Here is a 23,961-nt window from a genome sequence, read left to right as displayed (position 1 = left end):
GTGTGTCTACAGAGATTGTAAGAAAGGTAAAGAAACGCTCCTAGTTCCAGCAGGTCCATATACACCACTATTCTCAAGTCAGAGAATTTGGACAACGATAAATGAGTACAATGTGTCAAAGAAATGCAGTATTTTCACATGGGTTATTCTGATTTTTTTGGGTTTTTTTGGCCGTGTAGCTTGGCTTGTGGTATCTTAGTTCCCCAATCAGGGATTGAAGCTGAGGCCTTGGCAGTGGAAGAGCAGAGTCCCAACCACAGGGAATTTCCTGATTTTTTTTAAATAAAGGAACATATACCCAAATGTTAAGCATTGCACAATTGGGCTAAAATATTGCTGAATGATCATATGAGAATAGAATGAACCAGAATGAAAATTTGTTTCCTTTCAGATCTTCCTCTGTTGACTGTACTCCTATTTGCTTTTCAAAAGAAAAAAGGATTGTATTGTAGAAGGCAACTACCAACAACCCATCGTACTATGAATGTGGAAATACTTTTTAAAAATCAGTTTAATTAGACTGGTATAACATCAATACTAGCCAAGCTACTTTTACTTGATAGTGCCAAGTGCAAATCGGCATTTGACAACATTTTTGCTATAAAAAAAATTAACTCTGAGAAAACTGCTAATAATACTATGCAATTCTTTCTTTGGGTTTCCCTAGTTGCTCAGCTGGTAAAGAATCTGCCTGCAATGCAGGAGACTCAGATTCGACTCCTGGGTCAAGGTCTCCTGGAGAAGTGTTAGGCTATCCACCCCAGTATTCTTGGGCTTTCCCGGTGACTCAGAGGTAAAGAATCCACCTGCAGTGTGGGAGACTTGGGTTCAATCCCTGGGTCAGGAAGGTCCCCTGAAGGAGGGCATGGCAACCCATTCCAGTATTCTTGCCTGAGAATCATGGACAGAGTAGCCAGGTGGGCTATTGTCCATGGGGTTGCAAAGAGTCGGACACGACTAAGCACAGCACAGCACAGGATTCTTTCTTTACAAAGACTGTCTTTTCATTTTATCTTCTTTTTCCCAAGCAGAAAACTGGAAAGTCAAACTTGTTTTATCGTTATTCTATTAAAATGTTAATATTTCCATTCACATTAAAAGGTATTGCCCTCTTTGACATTTTATTTTCTAAATTCATAACCATTAACAGTACTTCTTTTTTATACAGCAGTTTTGCTTTATTCATTTATGCAACTATTTACAAAGCATACAAAAAAAATTTAAAAGCCAATGGTCACGTCTTAGTTATTTTAATAATAGTAATCCTTAATATCTTCATGTTGCTAGTTTTCAAAAAACTTCATGTGTTAATCTGATTCCCACAACATCATAAGAGATACTATCATAGGTAAGGCTCAAAGATATCAAGTGCCCTGTCTAAGGGTGTCAAGACCAACAAGTGAAAAAAAGGACTGGAATAGACTCTTCTGATTTCGAGTCTACTATTCTACCACTACATCAGCTTTGTTCATAATAATAGCACATAGTAAGCACTCAGTAATTTTAAAAATTTTATTTTTAAATTAATTTTTTATAGCAGTTTAAGATTCATGAAACTGGGGGAGGGACAGAGATTGCCCATATGCTCCCGGCCTCTACACATGCATCGTCTTCCCCATTACCAACATTCCTATCACAGTGGCACATTTATTACACCTGATAAACCTACACAGATACATCATAACCACCCAAAGACCGTAATTTACATTACAGCTCTTTTCTTTCTTTTTTCAGTTCTATCTTGATGCTGCACCTTCTATGGGTTTAGACAAATGTACAATGACATGTATAATACCATTATGGTATTATACAGAATATTTTCACTGTCCTAGAAATCTTCTGTGCCAGACTTATTCGTTGCTCCCCCATCTCCTACCCCCAATCCTTGACAATCACTGATCTTTTTACTGTCTCAAGAGTTTTGCGTTTTCCAGGATGCCATATAGTGAGAATCATACAGTATGCAGCCTTTTCAGATTAGTTTCTTTCACTCAGTAAGATACATTTAAGGTTCTTCCATGTCTCTTCATGACTTGATAGTTCTTAACACAATATTATCCCATTGTCTGGATGTTTATTTAGCCATTCACCTATGGAAAGATACCTTGGTTGCTTTTAAGGTTTGGCAATTATGAATAAAATGGTGCCACACACGTGTACAGGTTTGTGTGTGGACCTAAGTTTTCAACTCCTTTGGGTATATATCCAGGAGTGTGATTGTTGGGTTGCATACTAAGAGTATGTTTAGTTTTTTAAGAAACTATAAAAGTAACCTCAAAGGGGACCACCCTGCATTCCCACCAGCAACAAACAGGACTTTCTGTTGCTACATATTCATACCAGCATTTGGTATTACGTGTATATGGCACCCCACTCCAGTACTCTTGCCTGGAAAATCCCATGGATGGAGGAGCCTGGTAGGCTGCAATCCATGGGGTCACGAAGAGTCGGACACTTACCGAGCGACTTCCCTTTCACTTTTCACTTTCATGCATTAGAGAAGGAAATGGCAACCCACTCCAGTGTTCTTGCCTGGAGAATCCCAGGGACAGAGGAGCCTGGTGGGCTGCCGTCTATGGGGTCGCACAGAGTCGGACACGACTGAAGGGACTGGTGGTAGTGGTGATAGTGGTGGTAGTAGTAGTAGTAGTAGTAGTAGTAGTAGTAGTGGTATCTCATTGTTTTCAATTGCATTTCCCTGATGACACACAATGGAGAGCATCTTTACGTATGTTTGCCATCTAACTTCTTTGGTGAGGTATCTATTATGCTCTTTGACCCATTTTTAAATTGTTTTCTTATTGTTGAGTTTTGAGAGTTCTTTGTATATTTTGGATAACAGTACTTTCTCAAATACGTCACTTGCAAATATTTGCTTCCAATCTATAGCTTACCTTCTCATTCCCTTGACACTGTCTTTTGCTGAGCAGAAGTTTTTAATTCTAACAAAATTTGGCCTATCAATTATTTCTCTCATGGATTCTGCTTTTGGTTTATACCTAAGAAGGCATCACCAAATCCAAGATCATCTAGGTTTTCTTCTATGTAATCTACAAGTTTTATAGCTTTCTGCTTATGTTTGGGTCTGTGATCTATTTTGAGTTAATTTTTTGTGATAGGTGTTAGGTCTATGTGCAGATTCTTTTTTTTTTCTTCATGTAGATGTCCAGTTGTTTCGGTATCATCTGTTGAAAAGACTCTCTGTTCCATTATATTGCCTTCACTCCTTTGTCAAAGATCAGTTGACTATATATGGCTCTACCTATGGGTCTGTACTCTACTCCAATGATGTATTTGTTTATTCTTTTGACAATACCACATTGTCTCAGTTATTCTAGCTTTAGGTTTAGTTTAGCTTGGAGTTCTGTCCTACTTTATTCTTCCAGTATTCTGTTAGTTACTCGGGGTCTTTTGTTTCTCCACATAAACTTTAGGGCTGATTTGTTGATATCCGTGAGTTACCTTGCTGGGATTTTGTTCAGTGTTGCATTGAATCTACTGATTAAGTTGGGAAGAAATGACATCTTGACAACATTGGGTCCTCCTATCCATAAACATGGAACATCTCCCCATTTACTTAGTAATTTTTATTTTACTCATCAAGTTTTGTATTTTTTAAAAATATAGTTCTTATATATATTTTGTTAGACTTATATCTGTATTACATTGTGGGATATGCTAATGATAATTATATTGTTTTTATTTTCAAATATATCGTTCATTGCTGGTATGTAAGACATTGCTTGACTTTTGTGTATTAATCTTGTATCCTACAAACTTGCATGACTGCTTGTAAGTGCCAGGAGGTTTTTGGTCCATTCTTTTGGATTTTCTACATAGACAGTCATATCATCTGTGAATAAAGACAGTTTTAGTTCTTCCTTCTCAATCTCTATACCTTTTATTTCCTTTTCTCTTACTGCACTAGCTAGAACTTCCAGCCTGATATTTAAAAGTGGTGAGTAAAGTCATCTTTGCCTTGTACCTGAGGTTAGTACAAAAGGTTCCAGTTCCTTACCATTATTCATGATGTTAGCTGTAGTTGCTGCAGATAGTCTTTATCAAGTTGAGACAGTTTACCTCTATTCCTAATTTTTTATCATGAGTGGGTGTTGGACTCTATCAAATGTTTTCTGCATCTATTGATATTATTGTATGATTTTTCTTTACTCTGTTAATGATTATATGAGTTGATTTTCAAATGTTAAATCAGGCTTTGAACACCTGGAATAAATCCTATTTGGTTGTAGTGTATTCTTCTTGTACTTTCAGTGTCTGTATTCATGAGAAATATTAGTCTGTAGTTTGTAAAACAGTTTCAAATATTTAAGTAACACTGATCTATAAGTTTCATGCATACAGCATTACATATCTACATCTATGTGCTCACAATCAAATATTTTATCCCCCTTTACCTACTTCCCCTTCCCCATTGTTCTTTCCCTTTTGATAATCAATACTTTGTTCTCTATATCTACATGCTTACTTTTGTTTGGTTTGTTCACTTATTTTAAATATTAGCTTTTTATATTCTACATATGAATGAAATCACATGTATGTCTTCCTCCGACTTATCTTACTTAGCATCATGCCCTCAAGATCCATACACGTTGTCACAAATGGCAAAATGCCATCTGTTTATTACTGAGTTATATTACACTGTATATATGTTATATATATATGTGTCTGTGTATGTATATATATACATCACATCTTCTTTATTCACTTATCTGTTGATAGGCACTTGGGTTGTTTCCATATCTTGGATACTGTACGTAATGCTGTGATGATCATGGAGGTAAGCGGTGATGCAGATATCACTTCAGATTAGTATCTTCATATGCTTTGGATAAATGCCCAGGAGTGGGAAAGCTGGATCATATGGTAGTTCTATTCTTAATTTTTTGAGGAGTTTTCATACAGTCTTCCAGTCACTGTATCAATTTACATTTCCACCAATAATGTATGGAGTCCCTTTTTTCTACATCCTTGCCAACACTTGCTTTATCTCTCCTTTTTTGAGAATTCTGACATGTGTGAGGTGATATCTCACTGTGATTTTGATTTGCATTTCCTTAATAACCAGTTATGAACATTTTTTCATGAATCTATTAGCCATCTGTATGTCTCTTAGAAAAAAACATCTATTCAGCTCCTCTGTCCAATTTTTAACCAGGTTGTTTGGGGTTTTTTAATTTTTGAGTTGTATGAGATCTTCATATATTTTTGATATTAACCCCATATTTGATATATCATTTGCAAAAACTTTCTCCCATTCAGTAGGTTATTTTTTCATTCTCTCAATGGTTTCCTTTGCTGTGCACAGGTCTCTTAGTTTGATGTAATCTCACTTGTTAAATTTTGCACTTGTCTCATCATTGACCCAATAGTTGTTCAAACAGTTTCCATATTTGTGACTTTTCCAGTTTTCTTCTTGTAGTTGATTTCCAGTTTCATTCCACTGTGATCAGAGAGGATGCATATGATTTCAATCTTCTTAAACTTACTGAGACTTGTTTTATGCCACAACATATTGTCTGTCTTTGAGAAAGCTCTGTGTTCACTTGAGAAGAAAGCATATTCTGCTGCATTTGGACGGAATGTTCTTTAAAAATCTATCAAATCAATCTGGTCTAATGTTTAATTTAAAGTCAGTGTTTCCTTGTTGACTTTCATCTGAAAGATCTACTCATTGATGAAAGTGAGGTGTTATGCCCTATTATTATTATGTTGCTGTCGCTTTCTCCCTTTAGGTCTGCTAACAATTGCTTTAATACACTTTGGTGTGCCTATGTTAGATGCAAATATGATAATCATTGTAGTGTCTTCTTGATGGGTTGTCTCATTACTATATACTGTTCATTTTTACATCTTGCTACCTTTTTTGGCTCGAAGTCTATTTTTCCAGATATGAGTATGGAGATAGCTTTCTTTTGGCTGCTATTTGCTTCATGTATTATCTTCCATGCCTTTACTTCTAGCCTATGTTTAGAGTTCTAGCCTCTTTAGAGCCGAGGTCTAGAGGCAACATGTACTTGTTTTTCAACCCATCCAGCCACTCTGTATCTTTTGACTGGTGAGTACAATCCATTTATATTTATGGTGATTACTGAGAGATAAGGACAGTACTACTATTATATCTTTTTTTTTTTTCCTGGTTGATCTATATCTTCATTGTTTCTCCTTGTATTTCTGTTGCCATTCTGGTTTGGTGATTTTCTAAGATATTTTCCACAGGTTCCTCTCATGTTTTGTGTCTCTGCTTAATGTTTATCCTAAGTTTTGCATGAAATATCTCAGTTAAAATAGTCCATTTTCTGTTGATAGCATCTTCTCTTCATTCACCTATACAAGTTCTGTCCTTTTCCTCTTTTCCTTTTATGTTTTTGTTGTCTTAAATTATCCCTTTTAAAGTTGTGAGTCTGTTATCAAAGTGAGATAGCTCTATTTATTCTTCTTTTTTCTCCCTTTAATCTTTATGTGATAAAAGATGGTTTAAAAACCTTTTTTGATAGACAGTTGTAATTTTCTGGCTCTACTTATCTACTTATCTGCTCAAAGTTTTGCACATTTTGGCCACTTTGTTTCTGGCTGAAGATCCCCTTTCAATATATTTTGCAAGGCATGTTTAGTGTTGATGAACTCCATCAGTTTTTGTCTGGGAGAGTCTTTTTCTCCTTTATATCTGAATGGTAACTTTGGTGGATAGAGTATTCTTTTGTGACAGTTTCTATTTTTCAGTATTTTGAAAACGTCATTCTATTCCTTCTTGGCCTATAGGGTTTCTGCTGAGAAATTCACCAATAGCCTAATGAGGGTTCCTTTGTAGGTCACCATTTTTTCTCTGGCTGCCTTTAAAATACTGTTATTGAATTTTGAGTATTTAGGACTCCTTCATTTTTAAAACATCTTATTTCTCTTTTCTCATCTACTTGTATCACTTCTAGATTTCTATCTAAACGTCACTACCTCTCTCTTCATTACTTTGACATTACTTTGCCAACAAAGGTCTGTCTAGTCAAAGTTGTGGCTTTTCCAGTTGTCATGTATGGATGTGAGAACTGGACTATAAAGAAAGCCGAGTGCTGAAGAATTGATGCTTTGGAACTGTGGTATTGGAGAAGACTCTTGAGAGTCCCTTGGACTGCAAGGCAATCAAACCAGTTAATCTTAAAGGAAATCAGTCCTGAATATTCATTGGAAGGACTGACGCTGAAGCTCAAACTCCAATACTTTGGCCACCCTGATGCAAAGAACTGACTCATTTGAAAAGACTCTGATGCTGGGAAAGATTGAAGGTGGGAGGAGAATGGGACGATGGAGGATGAGATGGTTGGATGGCATCATTGACGTGATGGACATGAATTTGAGCAAGCTCTGGGAGTTGGTGATGGATAGGGAGGCCTGGCGTGCTGCAGTCCATAGGGTTGCAAAGAGTCGGACACGACTGAGCAACTGAACTGAACTCTCTCTTCATGTGGTCTGCTCTCATTCTAATGAATTCATCTTATTTATTGCGTTCTTTAGGTCCAGAATTTGTTTCAGAATTTTAATGTCTTGGTAAGGTAGTCTTTCTGCCATTAGTTTTATCAGTGAGCTCATTAAACTGAGTTTTATTATATCTTTGAGTATCTTTGAGTATTATATCTTTATTATATCTTTGACTATCTTCATGATAACTTTTTAATTCTCTAACAGATTTACAATATTTCATGACTTTTTGTTTTTGGAGATCTGTTATTTTCTTTTTGTGGTATACTGTTACTGTGGTTCTTCATGTTGTTTGATGATGAACTGTTCCTCTGTAAGCACATTTGATATTAAATGATAGGTTAGCAGTTAAGACTCCTTTGTTTTCCAGTTGGTGGCACTATCACATGGGTTTTGTTTTTCTTACCTGAGCTGCCACTGGTTACATCTATCTGAATGGCATTTTACAGACTCCACCTTCTCTGTAAGAGGTGTGACTGTGCCTTTGTTGTAGTTTTTTTGTGCCACCAGGGTCATAGCTCCTTGCTTGTGCTAGAGCCTTTGTCATCACCAGGATGGTGGGCTCTTTCCATTCCTTGCATCTGGGATCCCCTGAGACACAAGCTCCATCATGAGGGAAGATGATGGAGGGGGCAGAGGGACTGGAGTCACACAGGCAACTCTACCTTGTCTGTTATAAGGTTTGCAGGCTCTGCCACTGTGAATGGGAGGTGATGTGGATGTGGGCACCTCAGCAGCTATTGAGGTGCTGCTATTTGGGGTTTTTGGGATCCCAGGCCCCACTGCTGCCATCGACCAGTTACTTGTGGCCTTGGGTGCCAGGCTGGTTGGTTCGCTAGAGTCATGCGTATAGCCTTTCTTGCTGTTTCTGGGTTCTCTGTCTCTGGGCTCTGCTGTTCCCATCAATGGACCCAAATCGCAGCCCCATTTCCACTATTACCTCAGTTCCCCTTCCACTAAGTGTTACATTTCACCCATCTGTAGATGCACAGATGTGTGGAACTCTCCAGCATCCTGTTGCTTTTAGCAGAGACATCTTTGTTAAGCTGTGGATTTTTCACTGGTTATGGAGTGAAGGGAAGACAAAGGTGGATGTTTCACACTGCTGTGTTTCTGATGCTGGTGTTCTATAGTTTTTTCTACTGTTTTTGTCTGGTTTTGGTATCAGCATAATGCTGGCCTCACAGAATGAGTTAGGAAGTACTTCCTCTGCTTCCATTCTCCAAGAGACTGTAGAGAATTGGCATAATTTCTTCCTTAAATGTTTGATAGAATTCACTAAGAAACTCACTTGGGCTTCATGCTTTCTATTTTGGAAGGTTATTAATTGTTGATTCAATTTATTTAAGAGATATAGAGCTATTCAGATCACCTATTTCGAGTGAGTTTTGGCAGATTATATCTTTCAAGGAATCAGTTACATCTCATCTAGGTTATCAAATTGGTGGGCATAAAGTTGTTCATAATATTCCCATGTTATCCTTTTAATTTCCATAGGATATACAGTGTCCCCTCTTTAATTACTGACATTAGTAACTTGCATCCTACCTTTTATTCCCCTCCATTTTTTTCCTTCTTTTTCTTTTTTTCTTAGTTAACTTGGGCAGAGGCTACACCTTTGAAGGATAGGTTTGCATGGTACAATATTCCAGGTTGGTGGGTTTTTTTCTTTGAACACTTTAAATCTTTTACTCTGATCTCTTCTTGCTTGCATGCTTTCTGAGATGTTAGATGTAATTCTGACCTTTATTCCTTTACAGGTCACGTGTTGTCTTCCTCAGGCTTTGTTTAGGTTTCTTTTTTTTTTTTTTTACTTTTGACTTTCTGTGGCTTAACAAAGATATGCCTAAGGGCATTTTTATTTTTGGCATTTATCTTTCTTGGTGTTTGTGAGATTACTGGATCTGAGTTTAGTGTTTGACATTAACCTGGGAAATTCTTAGTCATTACTGGGCTTCCCAGGCGGCTCAAGTGGTAAAGAATCCACCTGGCAATGCAGACGCACTGGATGCAGGTTCAATCCCGCAGATCAGGAAGACACCCTGGAGGAAGAAATGGCAACCACTCGAGTATTCTTGCCTAAATCCCAAGGACAGAGGAGCCTGGCAGGCAATAGTTCATGGGGTAGCCAAGAGTCGGATGCAACTGAGCACACAGTCATTAATATTTCAAACATTTTCTCTGTTCCTTTCTTCTCTGTTATTCACTGTATGCATATGTATACCTTTTGTAGCTGTTGCACAGTCTAGCATATTCTGTATTATTTAGTCATTGTTCTCTTTGCTTTTTGGTTTTTAAGGATTCTGTTTTTTAAATTGAGATATAACTGATATTTAACATTGTGTATGTGTAAGGTATATAATGTGTTGATTTGATACATTTACATATTGCTGTATTATTATCATCATAGCACTAGCTAATAAATCATATCATATATTATCATTTCTTTGAGAATGCTATTGATATTCTATTGCTAGAGAGTCTAAGCCACGTCCACTCCAATAAGCCCATCAAGATTCTTCATTTCTGTTAGTGTTTTTTTATCTGCAGCATTTGACTCTTAGGATTTCTACTTCTTTGCTGACATTGTTCATCTATTCTTGCATGTAGCCTACTTTATCCATTAGAGTCTGCACCATATTAATCATAGTCGTTTTAAATTCCTGATCTGATAATTCTAACATCCATGCCATATCTGGTTGATACTGCTCTATCTTTTCAAACTGCTTTTTTGCATTTTGTCATGTTTTATAATTTTTTCTTGATGTACTGGGTAAAAAGAATACTGCTGTAAATAGGTCTTTAGTAAAGTGGTGGTAAGGTGTTCAGCGAGGGGCAGTATCCTGGGAGAAGGGAAATATCGTCCAGCTCTAGGTGTCCACTTTTTAGTAAGCTCATGCCTCAAGACCATGAACTTCACAACAGTTCAAAGATTTTCCCCTTCCTGTTTAGGTGAAATAGAGAGCTCAGAATTGTCTGGAGTTGGGTTTATTTCCCATCTCTCAAGTCAGCTGGGCTTTGATATAGTAGGTTCAGTTCTGTTCAGTTCAGCCGCTCAGTTGTGTCCAACTCTTTGCAACCCCATGAACCGCAGCACACCAGGCCTCCATGTCCATCACCAACTCCCGGAGTTCACCCAAACTCATGTCCATTGAGTCGGTGATGCCATCCAATCATCTCATCCTCTGTCGTTCCCTTCTTCTCCTGCCCTCAATCTTTCCCAGCATCAGGGTCTTTTCCAGTGAGTCAACTCTTCACATCAGGTGGCCAGAGGACTGGAGTTTCAGCTTCAGCATCCGTCCTTCCAACGAACACCCAGGACTGATCTCCTTTAGGACAGACTGGTTGGATCTCCTTGCAGTCCAAGGGACTCTCAAGAGTCTTCTCTAACACCACAGTTCAAAAGCATCAATTCTTCGGCGCTCAGCTTTCTTCATAGTCCAACTCTCACATCCATACATGACCACTGGAAAAACCATAGCCTTGACTAGACGGACAGGCTCCAGTTAAGGAGATTTCCTTGAGGGCTTGTCTTGTTAAGAACAGAATATCCTGACATGTTTCAAAATGCTGCCTTTCTCCCTCTACCTTGCAGAAGTATGAAGAGATTTTTTTTTTTTAATGTGAGCCTGGCTGAGCCTCTGGAGGTAAATTTCACAACACAGTAGGGGCCCGCCATAGACTGGGTCCTGTTGAAATTTTTTAACTCTTCAGACTTGTCCACACAGAACATCCAACAATTCATTAACTGCAGTTCAGGTTTTCCTACCCTGCACTACCTCCCGCAGAGGCTTCCACTTGTGAGTCTCGGCTCTAGCAAGCTATGACTTCCTGTATTTGCCCATTTCTCCAACCTTGGGGGCAGTGATTTGACCTGTGTCATTTCCTCTCTTATGGATCTAAGAAGAGTTGTTGATTTTTCAGTTGTCAGTTTTTGACTTGTTATTAGGCTAAAGTGGTGACTTCCAAACTCCTTACATGTGGAACCTTTTAAAAAGTCTCCGTCAATAATTTTTTGAGTAAATGAATGAATGCGGGGAAAGCTGAAAAGTGAATTCTTTCTAAAATGAGAGGTTTCAACAATACCTAAATGTAATACAGTAGCTTTGTTAAAATCACATTTATATTGAGGCATTATGTTTTATATAGTTCAAAAATTATTTGTTGTAGCAAAATTTAAAGCTGAACTGATTTTTGAATCTGTATTAATGGAAATAAAAGTATGTTGAAAATTTACATTCATTCACCAAACTATCAGAAAAAACAAATAGTACAGTAATCCCTCTTTTTTCATCCTGATAAAATATATTTCCACAATACTTTTGCAAATCTGTGTCAATTGTCTAGAGCAAATTAACTAATAATCAATCCTTCCTATACCAGGTTGCCTACAGTTCAATCTCCCTTCTTTCAGTTTATGTTAGTTATGTCAATTAGTTTTAATTAGCACAATGAAGGATTTAGAAGTATTTTTAAATCAGCTTCTATAAGGGAGTTCTGCACTTACTTTTAATACTTTTAATATGAAGTATTAAATAAATCATGGATTTAATCTATTTTTGAACACTTTTAAGACTTTTAATATAGGGTCTAAAAATCCTTTCTTTAGAATTCCATGTTCCTAACAGTAAATATTTATCAGCACTATGTAAGACATAAATAATAATTTGTCAAGCAAGGCTATCATGGTAACATCATTAAAAACAAAATCAGTATTATTTTGTGCCTTATAATCCAGCAGTATTTTATGAATTAAGACACCTTAAACAATAATACATTTTATATAGTTGACAAATACTCTTCACTGTAATAGGCTTTTGTCCTGGTTATATACACATTTTAAAACATAGTTCTCACTCTAGAAACCCAAGTCTACCAACTGAGAATGTCATTCTGAAAATCATTTACCACAAAATAGTTCAAGGAGCTGCAGTTACTCTGAGTGTTGTTTCTAACGTAGAGGAGTTTCTCACATTGCCTGAACTGTAAACGTAAGAGTGACGTTCTATTACAAGACAAACTGTAGTATTTATAACTCTCCTTCTCATTTTGCCTGTTCTGCATCCTTCAAAATTCTAATGCCATCGCCATTAAACCTTCCTGACCTCTTCCACAGAGTAGGGCTCTTCTCTACCATATGCATATACCACTATGTTAATGCTTGTAACAATTTTTTTACCCAAGCGGCAAAGAATGTATAGATAAATATCCAAATACAATTTGATGATGAATCAGCAGTATCTATGACTATATAGCTTTTAATTTCATTTCCCTCTTTTGTCATTCAGCTTCCTTTATTCTAAACTTCTTGGCTGCTACATGGGGGAAGTTAAAGCATTAAAAAAAAATTTTTTTTTAAAGTATTACTCTTTCCTACACACATGTGAAAACTTTCAAGGCATTAGAAGTCTATTTGGAGCAATAATATCCTAACCAAAAAAAGGTTATTTAAAAAAAATTACAAAGGCTGTGGCTTTTAGACAAATGGCAATAATTAAATGTGCTATTAAGGAGATGTCATGTTTCTAACAGTTTCAACCAATTAGGAAAAGGTACTCTCAGAAGTTTAAGGTCTTTCTGTTTGTTATAAAAAACAGATCACTTAAAACCACCTCCTCTGGTGAACATCAACCATTATCTGTATCACTTCCTGTTCACTTTCTTTTGTCTGGTCAGTTTTAAAGAAAAATACAAAGTCCCAGGATATTTCTACTATAGGCTTTCTTATTCCAAGAGATTTATGGAATGTGTTGGTGTGAGGCGTGAAGGGTATTCAAGGAAATACAAACTTCATAATTGTGTTATGTCTGGGGACAAAGGCATGAAGATTCAAAAGTGAGACGATCATGCTTTTTCAAAGAGAAGACAGGAGTCACTGTGTCTCCTTTTTGTGTTGTCAGTAAAACCTAGTGTGGAATGTTCAATCTATGTGTGGACATATATCTATGTCCAGGCAGTTATTTAACTCTCTGAATTTATTCTTAGAACAAATGATAATTTAGGTGATTTGCTGTCTTTAGGTCTGCCATTAATGCAATTAGAGATGGGTAAACTTTCTCCATCAAGGACCAAATAGTAAATATTTTAGGCTTCTCTAGCCACATAAGGTCTCTGTCATATGCGTGTGTATACATATATATATATTTATTCCACAAAATGTAAAAATTTTTCTTAGCTTACCGGCTGTATAAAAACAAGACCACATGTCAGGTTTTACTCAGAGGCTGTACTCTGGGGATCCCCGGTATAGATACCTTACTATTCAATGCCAATTATGCTTTGGAGAACAAGAGAGTGGCGCAGCAAGAAGAGAATAAAGAATAGTCTGGAAATATCACAAATGCTCAAGCTCCATGAACAGCCATTTTATACATTTCAAGATTTACTAGCATTACTATTGGGGGAAAAAAAGGGATGTCATTCTTTATTGATCTCACAGAAATTTCCTTTAAGCTGGAAAGTACTTTTTGTAAAGTTAGTTTTTATTATAAAGTACTTACAGAAATAATTTCTAAATCTAGCATAGAAAGAACAGAAAAGTACTAGATTATTTCATCTACAAGTTTGCTTCTATTTAAGACTCTATGACTTAAAAAAAAATTCTTTTTTAAGTTTTTACATAGAGCATTTGAGAAGCTGGTAGGTAAAAGTACAAATGATAAGCTGCATACTACAAGGATCATTTTCAGTACCCAGACACTATAAATTCTGAAGTCTCTAAAAAAAATTGAGCTTAAGTGGAAGACAAATTTAAACCAAGCTGCAACTATTTATAAAGAAAAATGAAGCTTCTCTCCTTTGACTCATCTCCAAATTTAGAAAATTTGTAACTTAAGACTAAGTCCAACCACAATCAATGTAAGTTCACTTAAAGCCACAGATCTTGGTAGCTCAAGTCCTATATCAAGGCAAATCCTGAAAAGAATATAAACCACTTCAACAAACATGGCAAAGGACACAACTTACTACAGAAAAATTTCCAATTCACTTTCTAAAGCAAGAAAAAACTTAATTGGTAAGTTGTTATCTTTTTTCTCGCGATAGTGTTAACAACTGCTAATAAAAACTAAAATATAGGTTATGTATTTTCTTACGTGAACTTAATAATATAACAAAGGACATAATTTCAGAGAATAAAAACCAAGGCTATTGGTCATAAAGACACTGTCCCTCAAGCTGAAATAATGAACAAAGTAATATTTTCAAGCCAGTGACCAAATGAAAGTACTCCTGTATTCTACTGCTAATTTGAAGCCTCAAAGAGAACCTATAAGAATTAGAGATAAACAAACCTAATTCACTCATTTTAGCATTTCCATTTGTTTTGTGTGCCGAATCTGTAAGAGAGATAGCAACAAAATGATTAGTGCTTAAAAGGAAATGCATCATATGGTTCTTTACCACAGGTTCATCATCAAAACCTTAACAGATTTTTATCACTTAAAAGGACAGTCATTTATCAGAAAAAAAAAAACAAAAAAACAACCTAACTCTTTTTAAAAGAGAATAACTGAGAAGTAGAAACCTCATGTGAAGGTAAATGTTTCCTTTTTTAGTTCCCACAATAAAGCACCCTTATGGGCTGGGAAACTCTAAAAATGAAGTAGATCTCTTGGAATGACATTCCTAGTTTTCTTTCATAGTCATGAAATCAATTTAAGGGCAATACTCTTCTACGGTCTTAAAGTGAAAGTTGTTCAGTCATGTCCAACTCTTTGTGACCCCATGACTATACAGTCCATGGAATTCTCCAGGCAGGATACTGGAGTGGGTAGCCTTTCCCTTCTCCAGGGGATCTTTCCATCCCAGGGATCAAACCCAGGTCTTCTGCATAGAAGGCGAATTCTTTACCAGCTGAGCCACAAGGGAAGAAATGCCGTTAAGGCAGGAAAAATTTATAGCCCTGAGCCACAAAGCCTCAGTCTTCAATTTTTTATTAGCATTATACTGGGAAGAATAAAAAGTCCCTGACATTAATTTAAAACCATTTTGCTAACAAAAAGAATCATAGCAACATACAAGGACACAACCTCTAAAAAAGAATGAAGAAATTATTTTATACACTTATATGGAAGGATGTCTCAATATATTTTAAGTAAAATCAACAGTAACAAGGTACAGAAAAGAGTAATTATTGGGCTAAAATGTGGGTTAAAAAAGACAGGAAAGGATGATTTATACATGAATTCCCTTATATCTCCATAAAATATCTCTGGAAGACTGCCTAAGAAACTGACAACACTGGTTGCTTAAGGAAACTGGGTGGACAAACAACGAAGGGAGCTGGGAGACTTTCCATCGAATATTTATAGAAATTTTGAATTTTGAACTATATAAATACATGTTCCTGCTGCTGCTAAGTCGCTTCAGTCATGTCCGACTCTGTGCGACCCCATAGACGGCAGCCCGCCAGGCTCCCCTGTCCCTGGGATTCTCCAGGCAAGAACACTGGAGTGGGTTGCCATTTCCTTCTCCAATGCGTGAAAGTAAAAAGTGAAAGTGAAGTCGCTTCAGTCATGTCTGACTCTTAGTGACCCTATGGACTGCAGCCTACCAGGCTCCTCCATCCATGGGATTTTCCAGGCAAGAGTACTGGAGTGGGGTGCCATTGCCTTCTCCAATAAATACATGTTAAGTACCCTATTTAAAAATATGAGAAAGCTGAACCAACAGACAAAACAATCTCTTACCAGATCTTGAGCTTCTTAGAGGAGGTCTACGCAGGCTGATTAGAGGATCTTCACTCATCACTAATATGGGAAGAGAAAAAAATAAAATACATATATAAAATTCGAACATATTCGATTTATTATACAATCACCTATTTAGTCAGCAAAGTTTTTTTCTGAGCTCTCCATTATGCTAAGTATGGGAATACAATAGTGAACTAGAGAAAGGTTTGCTGCCATGAAAAACATATGGGTTTGATGTAAAATTTGGCAGTTTTTCTCACCAGACCATATTGTATAAAAAGAAAGGAACATCAAATAAAACTTCTAAATGTCTCAATTAAGAACCAAAATCTGTACCGTAGCACCAACTCAATTATCTATTCCATTGTGGCATACCCTCACTGTGGATTATTTATGTTAAACTTTGATTTGAGGGTTAACTTCCTAAGAGATAATACATTCCCTCCAATTATTTAACCCTGTGTGTTTCAGCAAATACAAGCTCTAATTTAAAAAAATATGTTATCGTTAGCCATAATTTATTTCAGACTGTCTACAGTTCAATGGCACAGGGTTAACGAGGAAGCCAATCCCATTAAATAATAAGTTAATGTTAGCCTAGAAATCCAAGGTGTATGTCCTCAAAGAGCCTCGCACAACATAATATAAAACCCAATCTATATTTAAATTTGGATTATATTACACTTAGTTTCATTTGTATCTATAAAAAAAGCAGTATGTTTGGCTTTGCGTGAGAAGTGCAAAAACCATGCTCTGAACCAGCTATCACTGACCCCTCTCCACTATATTGGCTGCCTATGTTTGTTCTCATAAAACTGACTTAACCCCATTTCCTCTTCACAGCATCAAGAAGAGAAATCCTGAAGGGACATCCATTTATTTGTTCTAAAAATACTTATTGAGCATGTTTTTGTACATTTTAAAGACAGAGATATAGAGAAGTACTTAAGTTGATTTTATGTAGCTCGAAAGGCAGAATTAAGATCAAGAGAAATTTACAGCAAAGTAGCTTTTAGTTCAACGGTAAAAACAAAAGCAACCAAATTATTAGTGCTGTCTCCAAAACAGAACTGATGGCGAGGGAGTGATTTCCACATCACTGCAGATGATCAACAATGCATGAATGGATGTTAACAGAGGGACACCTACACTGATAGAAACTCTGAGTACATGACTCTCCTAAACCTTCCAGCTCTAAGATTCTATGCAATGTATCAGTTGTTAGCATTCTACATAACACATATTTAGAACTTACATAAATAGCTTTAAAAAGAAATACCACATATGTCTGTTACTCTTATTATTACAATGACTTTCCTCTTTTTTTCCCCCTATATTCCCATCCTTTGCAGGTTTAATTAAAACCTAAAACTCAACTTTAATCTATAGATACCAATTACTATTTCAGACCCCATCTTTTCATTTAAGCTTTTCTTGTATGCTCTACCAAATACATAGCCCTATGTAAGAGGGGTTGAAGGACAGAGAGTAGCAGAGAGGGGTATTAGGGAATAAAATAACAAGGATTCTTCTTTCGTAGCAATCTCCTTCCCTTGTTTGCTGCTCTTGCTCACCACTGCACCCCCAGAATCTAGCAACGGAACTAGTATAAAGTAGGTGCTCAATAAACATCTGGAGAATGAATGAATTCTGTAATTACAGCAGTCAGAGAATCAAATGTTCATGACGAAATGTTGTTTAGTCACTCGGTCATGTCTGACTCTTCTGCAACCCCATGGACTAGATGGAGTGCACCAGGCTCCTGTGTTCATGGGATTTCCCAGGCAGGAATACTGGAGTGGGTAGCCATTCCCTTCTCCAGGGGTTCTTCCCAACCCAGGGATCGAACCCAGGTCTCTCACAGTGCAGGTGGATTCTTAAATCAGCTGAGCCACCAGGGAAGTCCCTTGGTATAGGTCATCATTTTTAAGGACATTTTTGGATAAAGTTTTGTCAGACCACACCAGTGGTCCTACATACAATTACACCACGATTTTGAACACCAGAGTTGAATTGAAAGTCTGCGATTCTACAAGGAGGAGGAAGAGCCTATATATTTTTTTTAACTGAAGTACAGTTGATTTACAATGTTGTATTATTAAGTTTCTGGTGTATAGTAAAATGGTTCAGTTCTATGCTGCTGCTGCTGCTAAATTGCTTCAGTCGTGTCCAACTCTGTGCGACCCTATAGATGGCAGCCCATCAGGCTCCCCTGTCCCTGGGATTCTCCAGGCAAGAACACTGGAGTGGGATGTCATTTCCTTCTCCTCAGTTCTATATATATATATATATATATATATTCTTTTTCATATTCTTTTCTATTATGGTTTATTACAGGATATTGAATACAGTTTCCTGCGTTATACTGTAGAATTTTGTTGTTTATTTTATATATAGTAGTTTATATCTGCTAATCCCAAACTCCTAACTTATTCTTCCTCTACCCTCCTGCCCCTGTGGTAACTGTAAGTCTGTGAATCTGTTTCCGTTTTGTAAGTAAGTTTGTTTGTATCATATTTTAGATTCTATGTACAAGTGATACTATATATACGTCTTTCTCTTTCTGACTTATTTCACTTTAATATGATAACCTCTAGGTCCTTCTATGTTGCTGCAAATGGCAGTATTTCATTCATTTTTATGACTATTATTCCATTTTGCACATGTGTGTGTATACATACACACACACACACACACACACACCACTTTCACGTCTTTATTCCATTCATCTGTTGATGGACATTTAGGTGGCTTCCATGTCTTGGTTATTGTAAACAGTGCTGCTAAGAACCTGTGGGTGCATGTATATTTCTGAATTAAGAGTTTTCTCCTGGTATATGCCCAGGAGTGGGACTGCAGGATTATATGGCAACTCTATCTTTAGGTTTAAGCAACCTCCTAGTGTTTTCCATAGTGGTTGTACCAATTAATATTCCCTCAAACAAGGAAGGGCCTATCTTAAACTTGTACTTAAAGTAGTTTTCCATCAAACTGACTCCTGTTTAAGTAATTCCTCTGCTAGACAGACTTTCAATTCAGTTCAGTTGCTCATTTGTGTCCTACCCTTTACGACCCCATGGACTGCAGCCAGCCAGGCTTTCCTAACCATCACTAACTCCCGGAGCTTGCTCAAACTCATGCCCACAGAGTTGGTGATGCCATCCAACCATCTCATCCTCTGTCATCCAATTCTCCTCCTGCCTTCAATCTTTCCCAGCATCAGGGTCTTTTCCAATAAATCAGTTATTCACATCAGGTAGCCAAAGTTCTAGAGTTTCAGCTTCAGCATCAGTCCTTCCAATGAATATTCAGTACTTTACAAAGCTTGTAAAGACGGACTTTACAAGCGTTCATTTAATGACTTTCCTAAACATTCTCCTTTTTTAAGAGGAATGACAGAGGAGCAAGACAAGTAGTAGATATAGTATGATTTTTAAAAGCACCTTTTATAGTAAAAGAACCCAGAGTATCTCAAATCTCCCCAAAATGCACATATCTTTATGTCTAGTTATATTGTAGCACAATATATTCCAGGTAATATGTGCATGAGTTCCATCAATCTACCATCTACATTGGGAAATGTTTTGTCTTTTGCATTATCAACCATAGCATGAGCTTTGTCAGAAAAAGAAATGCTTAAGCAAAATTTTATGAACTTCACACTGCCTGCAAAGTGCCGTGAGGGAAAAAAAAACCCCACCTTATAGCCATATGTTTTACTGTATACTAAGTGATTTTGCAAGTATTGTTTCACTTTTGCAGTGAGCTTGTGAGTTAGGACACGTTAAGTCATACAGATAAAGGCCTGAGGGTCAACATGGCTAGCTAATATGACCAAGGTCCAGTGTTCTTTGCACAACATTACGCAGCCACGTACCTCAATAGCAGTCCTAAAATACAAGCTTAATGTGAACCCCAAAAGACTGTACAAGACATTCTATTGTTTAATAGTTTTATAATGGTCTGTATGGTCTATAGGCTGGTGCTCAACTGTCTTCATTATATCAATTTACTTAACCCCATAAATTTTATAAATTTATTGTAGATTTTATTTATTTTTGCTGTAGATTTTAAAAATGAGAAACTTTTGCTTTTCCAGGCATAAGCGTCATGTAATTGAAGCTACTGTAAATAAAATTTCAAGAATATAGTTTTCTCAAATGGCCTGAAAAATGTGATTATAGAGCCTATCACTCAAAGCATTTTTCTAAAATAGTTTCTAATCTTAACACAGGAACACAGGCTGTTCAAGGAATTAAGCATAAAGGGTGTGTTATTTGGAATTGATCCTTAACCAGATATTTATTTACGCTAAACAGAATAGTTTAAACTACAAAGCAAAATCTTATTAGCAGGAATGGGTAAGGAAGTAAGTCAGGATTTGGGTTAAAAAAAAAAAAGCCACGGATGATCAGTTTCAATAGCTACAGTCATTATTATTGTGGATTTCCTAATATCAAGAAAAGCAAACTGAAAATAAACAGAACCAAAAAGCAAAGGATACTATGCATTAATAACTGAACTTAATCCTTTCCCTTGCTTTTCAAAATAAGTTTTAAAATGGCTACTATCGTCACCCTGTTTATTTAACTTATATGCAGAGTACATCATGAGAAACGCTGGACTGGAAGAAACACAAGCTGGAATCAAGATTGCCGGGAGAAACATCAATAACCTCAGATATGCAGATGACACCACCCTTATGGCAGAAAGTAAAGAGGAACTAAAAAGCCTCTTGATGAAAGTGAAAGAGGAGAGTGATAAAGTTGGCTTAAAGCTCAACATTTAGAAAACTAAGATCATGGCATCCGGTCCCATCACTTCATGGGAAATAGATGGGGAAACAGTGGAAGAACAGTGTCAGACTTTATTTTTCCGGGCTCCAAAATCACTGCAGATGGTGACTGCAGCTGGTGACTGCAGCCATGAAATTAAAAGATGCTTACTCCTTGGAAGGAAAGTTATGACCAACCTAGACAGCATATTCAAAAGCAGAGACATTACTTTGCCAACAAAGGTTCGTCTAGTCAAGGCTATGGTTTTTCCAGTGGTCATGTATGGATGTGAGAGTTGGACTGTGAAGAAGGCTGAGCGCCGAAGAATTGATGCTTTTGAACTGTGGTGTTGGAGAAGACTCTTGAGAGTCCCTTGGACTGCAAGGAGATCCAACCAGTCCATTCTGAAGGAGATCAGCCCTGGGATTTCTTTGGAAGGAACGATGCTAAAGCTGAAACTCCAGTACTTTGGCCACCTCATGCGAAGAGTTGACTCATTGGAAAAGACTCTGATGCTGGGAGGGATTGGGGGCAAGAGGAGAAGGGGATGACAGAGGATGAGATGGCTGGATGGCATCACTGACTTGATGGACGTGAGTCTGAGTGAACTCTGGGAGTTGGTGATGGACAGGGAGGCCTGGTGTGCTGCGATTCATGGGGTCACAGAGAGTCGGATACGACTGAGTGACTGATCTGATCTGATCTATCAAATGTAGCCTAATGCCACTTGATACTAAGATGCAAACAGTTCTATACTTTAACATCTCTAAAATTGGGATATATTATACAATCTAAGGCACATTACCCTTAACTGGCAGCATTTCTTCCTCCTAAGTGAAAGATGCTCAGTTGTGTTCAACTCTTTGTGACCAATGGACTATACAGTCCATAGAATTCTCTAGGCCAGAATACTGGAGTGGGTAGCCTTTCCCTTCTCCAGGGGATCTTCCCAAACCAGGGTTAGAACCCAGGTCTCCTGCATTGCAGGCAGATTCTTTACCAGCTGAGCCACAGGGAAACCCAAGAATACTGGAATGGGTAGCCTATCCCTCCTCCAGCAGATCTTCCCGACCCAGGAATCAAACCGGGTCTCCTGCATTGCAAGCGGATTCTCTACCAACTGAGCTATCAGAGAAGCCCAAGAAGAGGATATATCTTACAACTGATGAGATCCTAGATTTAATAAAATATACTATCAAATTGAGATTGATTATATTGTATCATGATTTTACTATGCAGACCATTTAATCCATTTTACATGATACATGATTCAACACTTAACAAGCTTTACTGAGCAGCTAATTATTCCATGGGAGAGTGACAGTGAGGTACTTGGGGCAAGTGAAGGGGCTTTGGAGAAGACAAGCCTAGGTCTGAATTTGGCTCAGTTACAAAGCAAGCAATCTTAAGAGAAAAGTCAGCTACTCTGAGCTCCAGTTTCCTCACCAAAAAAGTGGGTACATCTATCCTGACAAATGCTACTATTTAACAATTTAACAACCTAAAAATAAGATTCACTGAAACTTTGAATGAGGTATGATTTCGGACCCCTGATTGACCCAATAATCCAATAACCCAATAATTATAGGCTATAATCTATACATAAAAAAAGCTGACAGGTTAGAAAAAAACAAACTCAACTCTTCTTACCTGGAGTCTCTTGTGTTCTCCTGATAGCTTTCTTTGTGACCGTTTGGCTTAAAACAGTTTGTGAAGGTGGTTCATCCTCTAAAGAATAGACATAACAATTGTAAAATTCACAATATGCAAAGTGAGTAGAGATTATGTATATTAACAGCAATATATAAATAGAAACGCAAGTAATTCATTCTGTTATGAAAACTTGGTCTCTCTGTGCACGGGTGCCACATCAAATCCCAGAGACAGAGTTGTGAGTGAAGCAGAAAAGGATAGCTTTACTACTTTGCCAGGCAAAGGGAGACACACAGGCTTCTGCCTTGAAAAACTACGTGTCCCATCCCCGGAGGACTTCATGAGTGTTTTTATAAGTGGGTCAAAGGTGGGGTGTCTGACAAGATACGGGTGTGAGCAGGGTCTGCACTCCCTTACTCTCATCTCAGGTGGTCAGTCTCCTAATCCTGATGATTAATCTGGGCCTTTTAATCTTGCATCAGGTGACTTCTTGGTTGTTCTTCCCTTGATTAGCAACTGTTGGAACCTGCCATTTGGAACTCAGAGAAGGTCATAATGGCTGGCGTACTGCCTCCAAACAATGGGGAGACTCACAGGGGCCCACTCAGTTTCAATCCCTTCAGAAATGTGTAATTAAGGGGTTCCCTGGTGACTCAGTGGTAAAGAATCTGCCTGCCAATGCAGAAGACTCGGGTTTGACCCCTGGGTAGGGAAGATCCTCTAGAGAAGGAAATAGCAACCCATTCCAGTATTCTTGCCTGGGAAATCCCATGGACAGAAGAGCCTAGTGCATTACAGTCCACAGGGTGGCAAAAAGAGTCAGACACGACTTAGGGGACACTAAACAACAAAAAATTAGGTTTACCAAAACTTGGGAATTGAACTAGTAAGAGCTACTCTTTAGGACAACATAAAAATAAACTACTCACCAATGATGCTTTACAAAATAAATATAGAAATATTACTCTAGAAAATTTAAAAGATGGACTAAAGAGGAAGACTGAAAAACGTGTAGATTCTCATAGATTTACTAAAAATAGAAGTAAATCCTTTGTGTGTTTTTTAAAAAAAAAAACTAGCTTATACAATTGCACCAGCCTGTGTGGAAGAGTCAATACAACTTAGCATATTCCCTTTGCCTTCCAAAGCATTCTTCTAGCTATTGGAGATATAGAAAGAAGATCAACACTGAAATATAACATGGTCCCTCAAATATATATGCAGGATCTTTGTCTTCACAAGTTTATAACCTTAAAAGAGAGATAAAACATGTATAGGGGTTAAACGGTCTTGCATTGCTACTCCCAACAGTAACTCACATATCTTTAACATAATTTCCAAAATCATCA

General features: G+C 37.3%; 1 protein-coding gene across 4 annotated transcripts in view; it reads right to left on the bottom strand.

Annotated features, from left to right (window-relative positions):
• The window catches only part of TOR1AIP1 (torsin A interacting protein 1), a 45,487-nt gene that overhangs the window by 19,651 nt on the left and 1,875 nt on the right, over positions 1-23,961 (bottom strand). For 2 of the 4 annotated variants that reach the window (XM_010850154.1, XM_010850152.1), the window contains exons 2-4: positions 22,610-22,687; positions 16,182-16,241; positions 14,784-14,828 (exon numbers count right to left, since the gene is read on the bottom strand). In XM_010850154.1, coding sequence (XP_010848456.1) covers positions 14,784-14,828; positions 16,182-16,241; positions 22,610-22,687 — 183 coding nt within the window. The remainder of the gene's footprint in view (positions 1-14,783; positions 14,829-16,181; positions 16,242-22,609; positions 22,688-23,961) is intronic. The other 2 variants (XM_010850155.1, XM_010850153.1) reach the window with 1 other exon arrangement.

Source organism: Bison bison, unplaced genomic scaffold (assembly GCF_000754665.1).
Source record: "Bison bison bison isolate TAMUID 2011002044 unplaced genomic scaffold, Bison_UMD1.0 scf7180017864289, whole genome shotgun sequence".
In the NCBI taxonomy this organism is placed as follows: Eukaryota; Metazoa; Chordata; class Mammalia; order Artiodactyla; family Bovidae; genus Bison; species Bison bison.
This window is presented reverse-complemented; position numbering and strand designations above follow the sequence as displayed.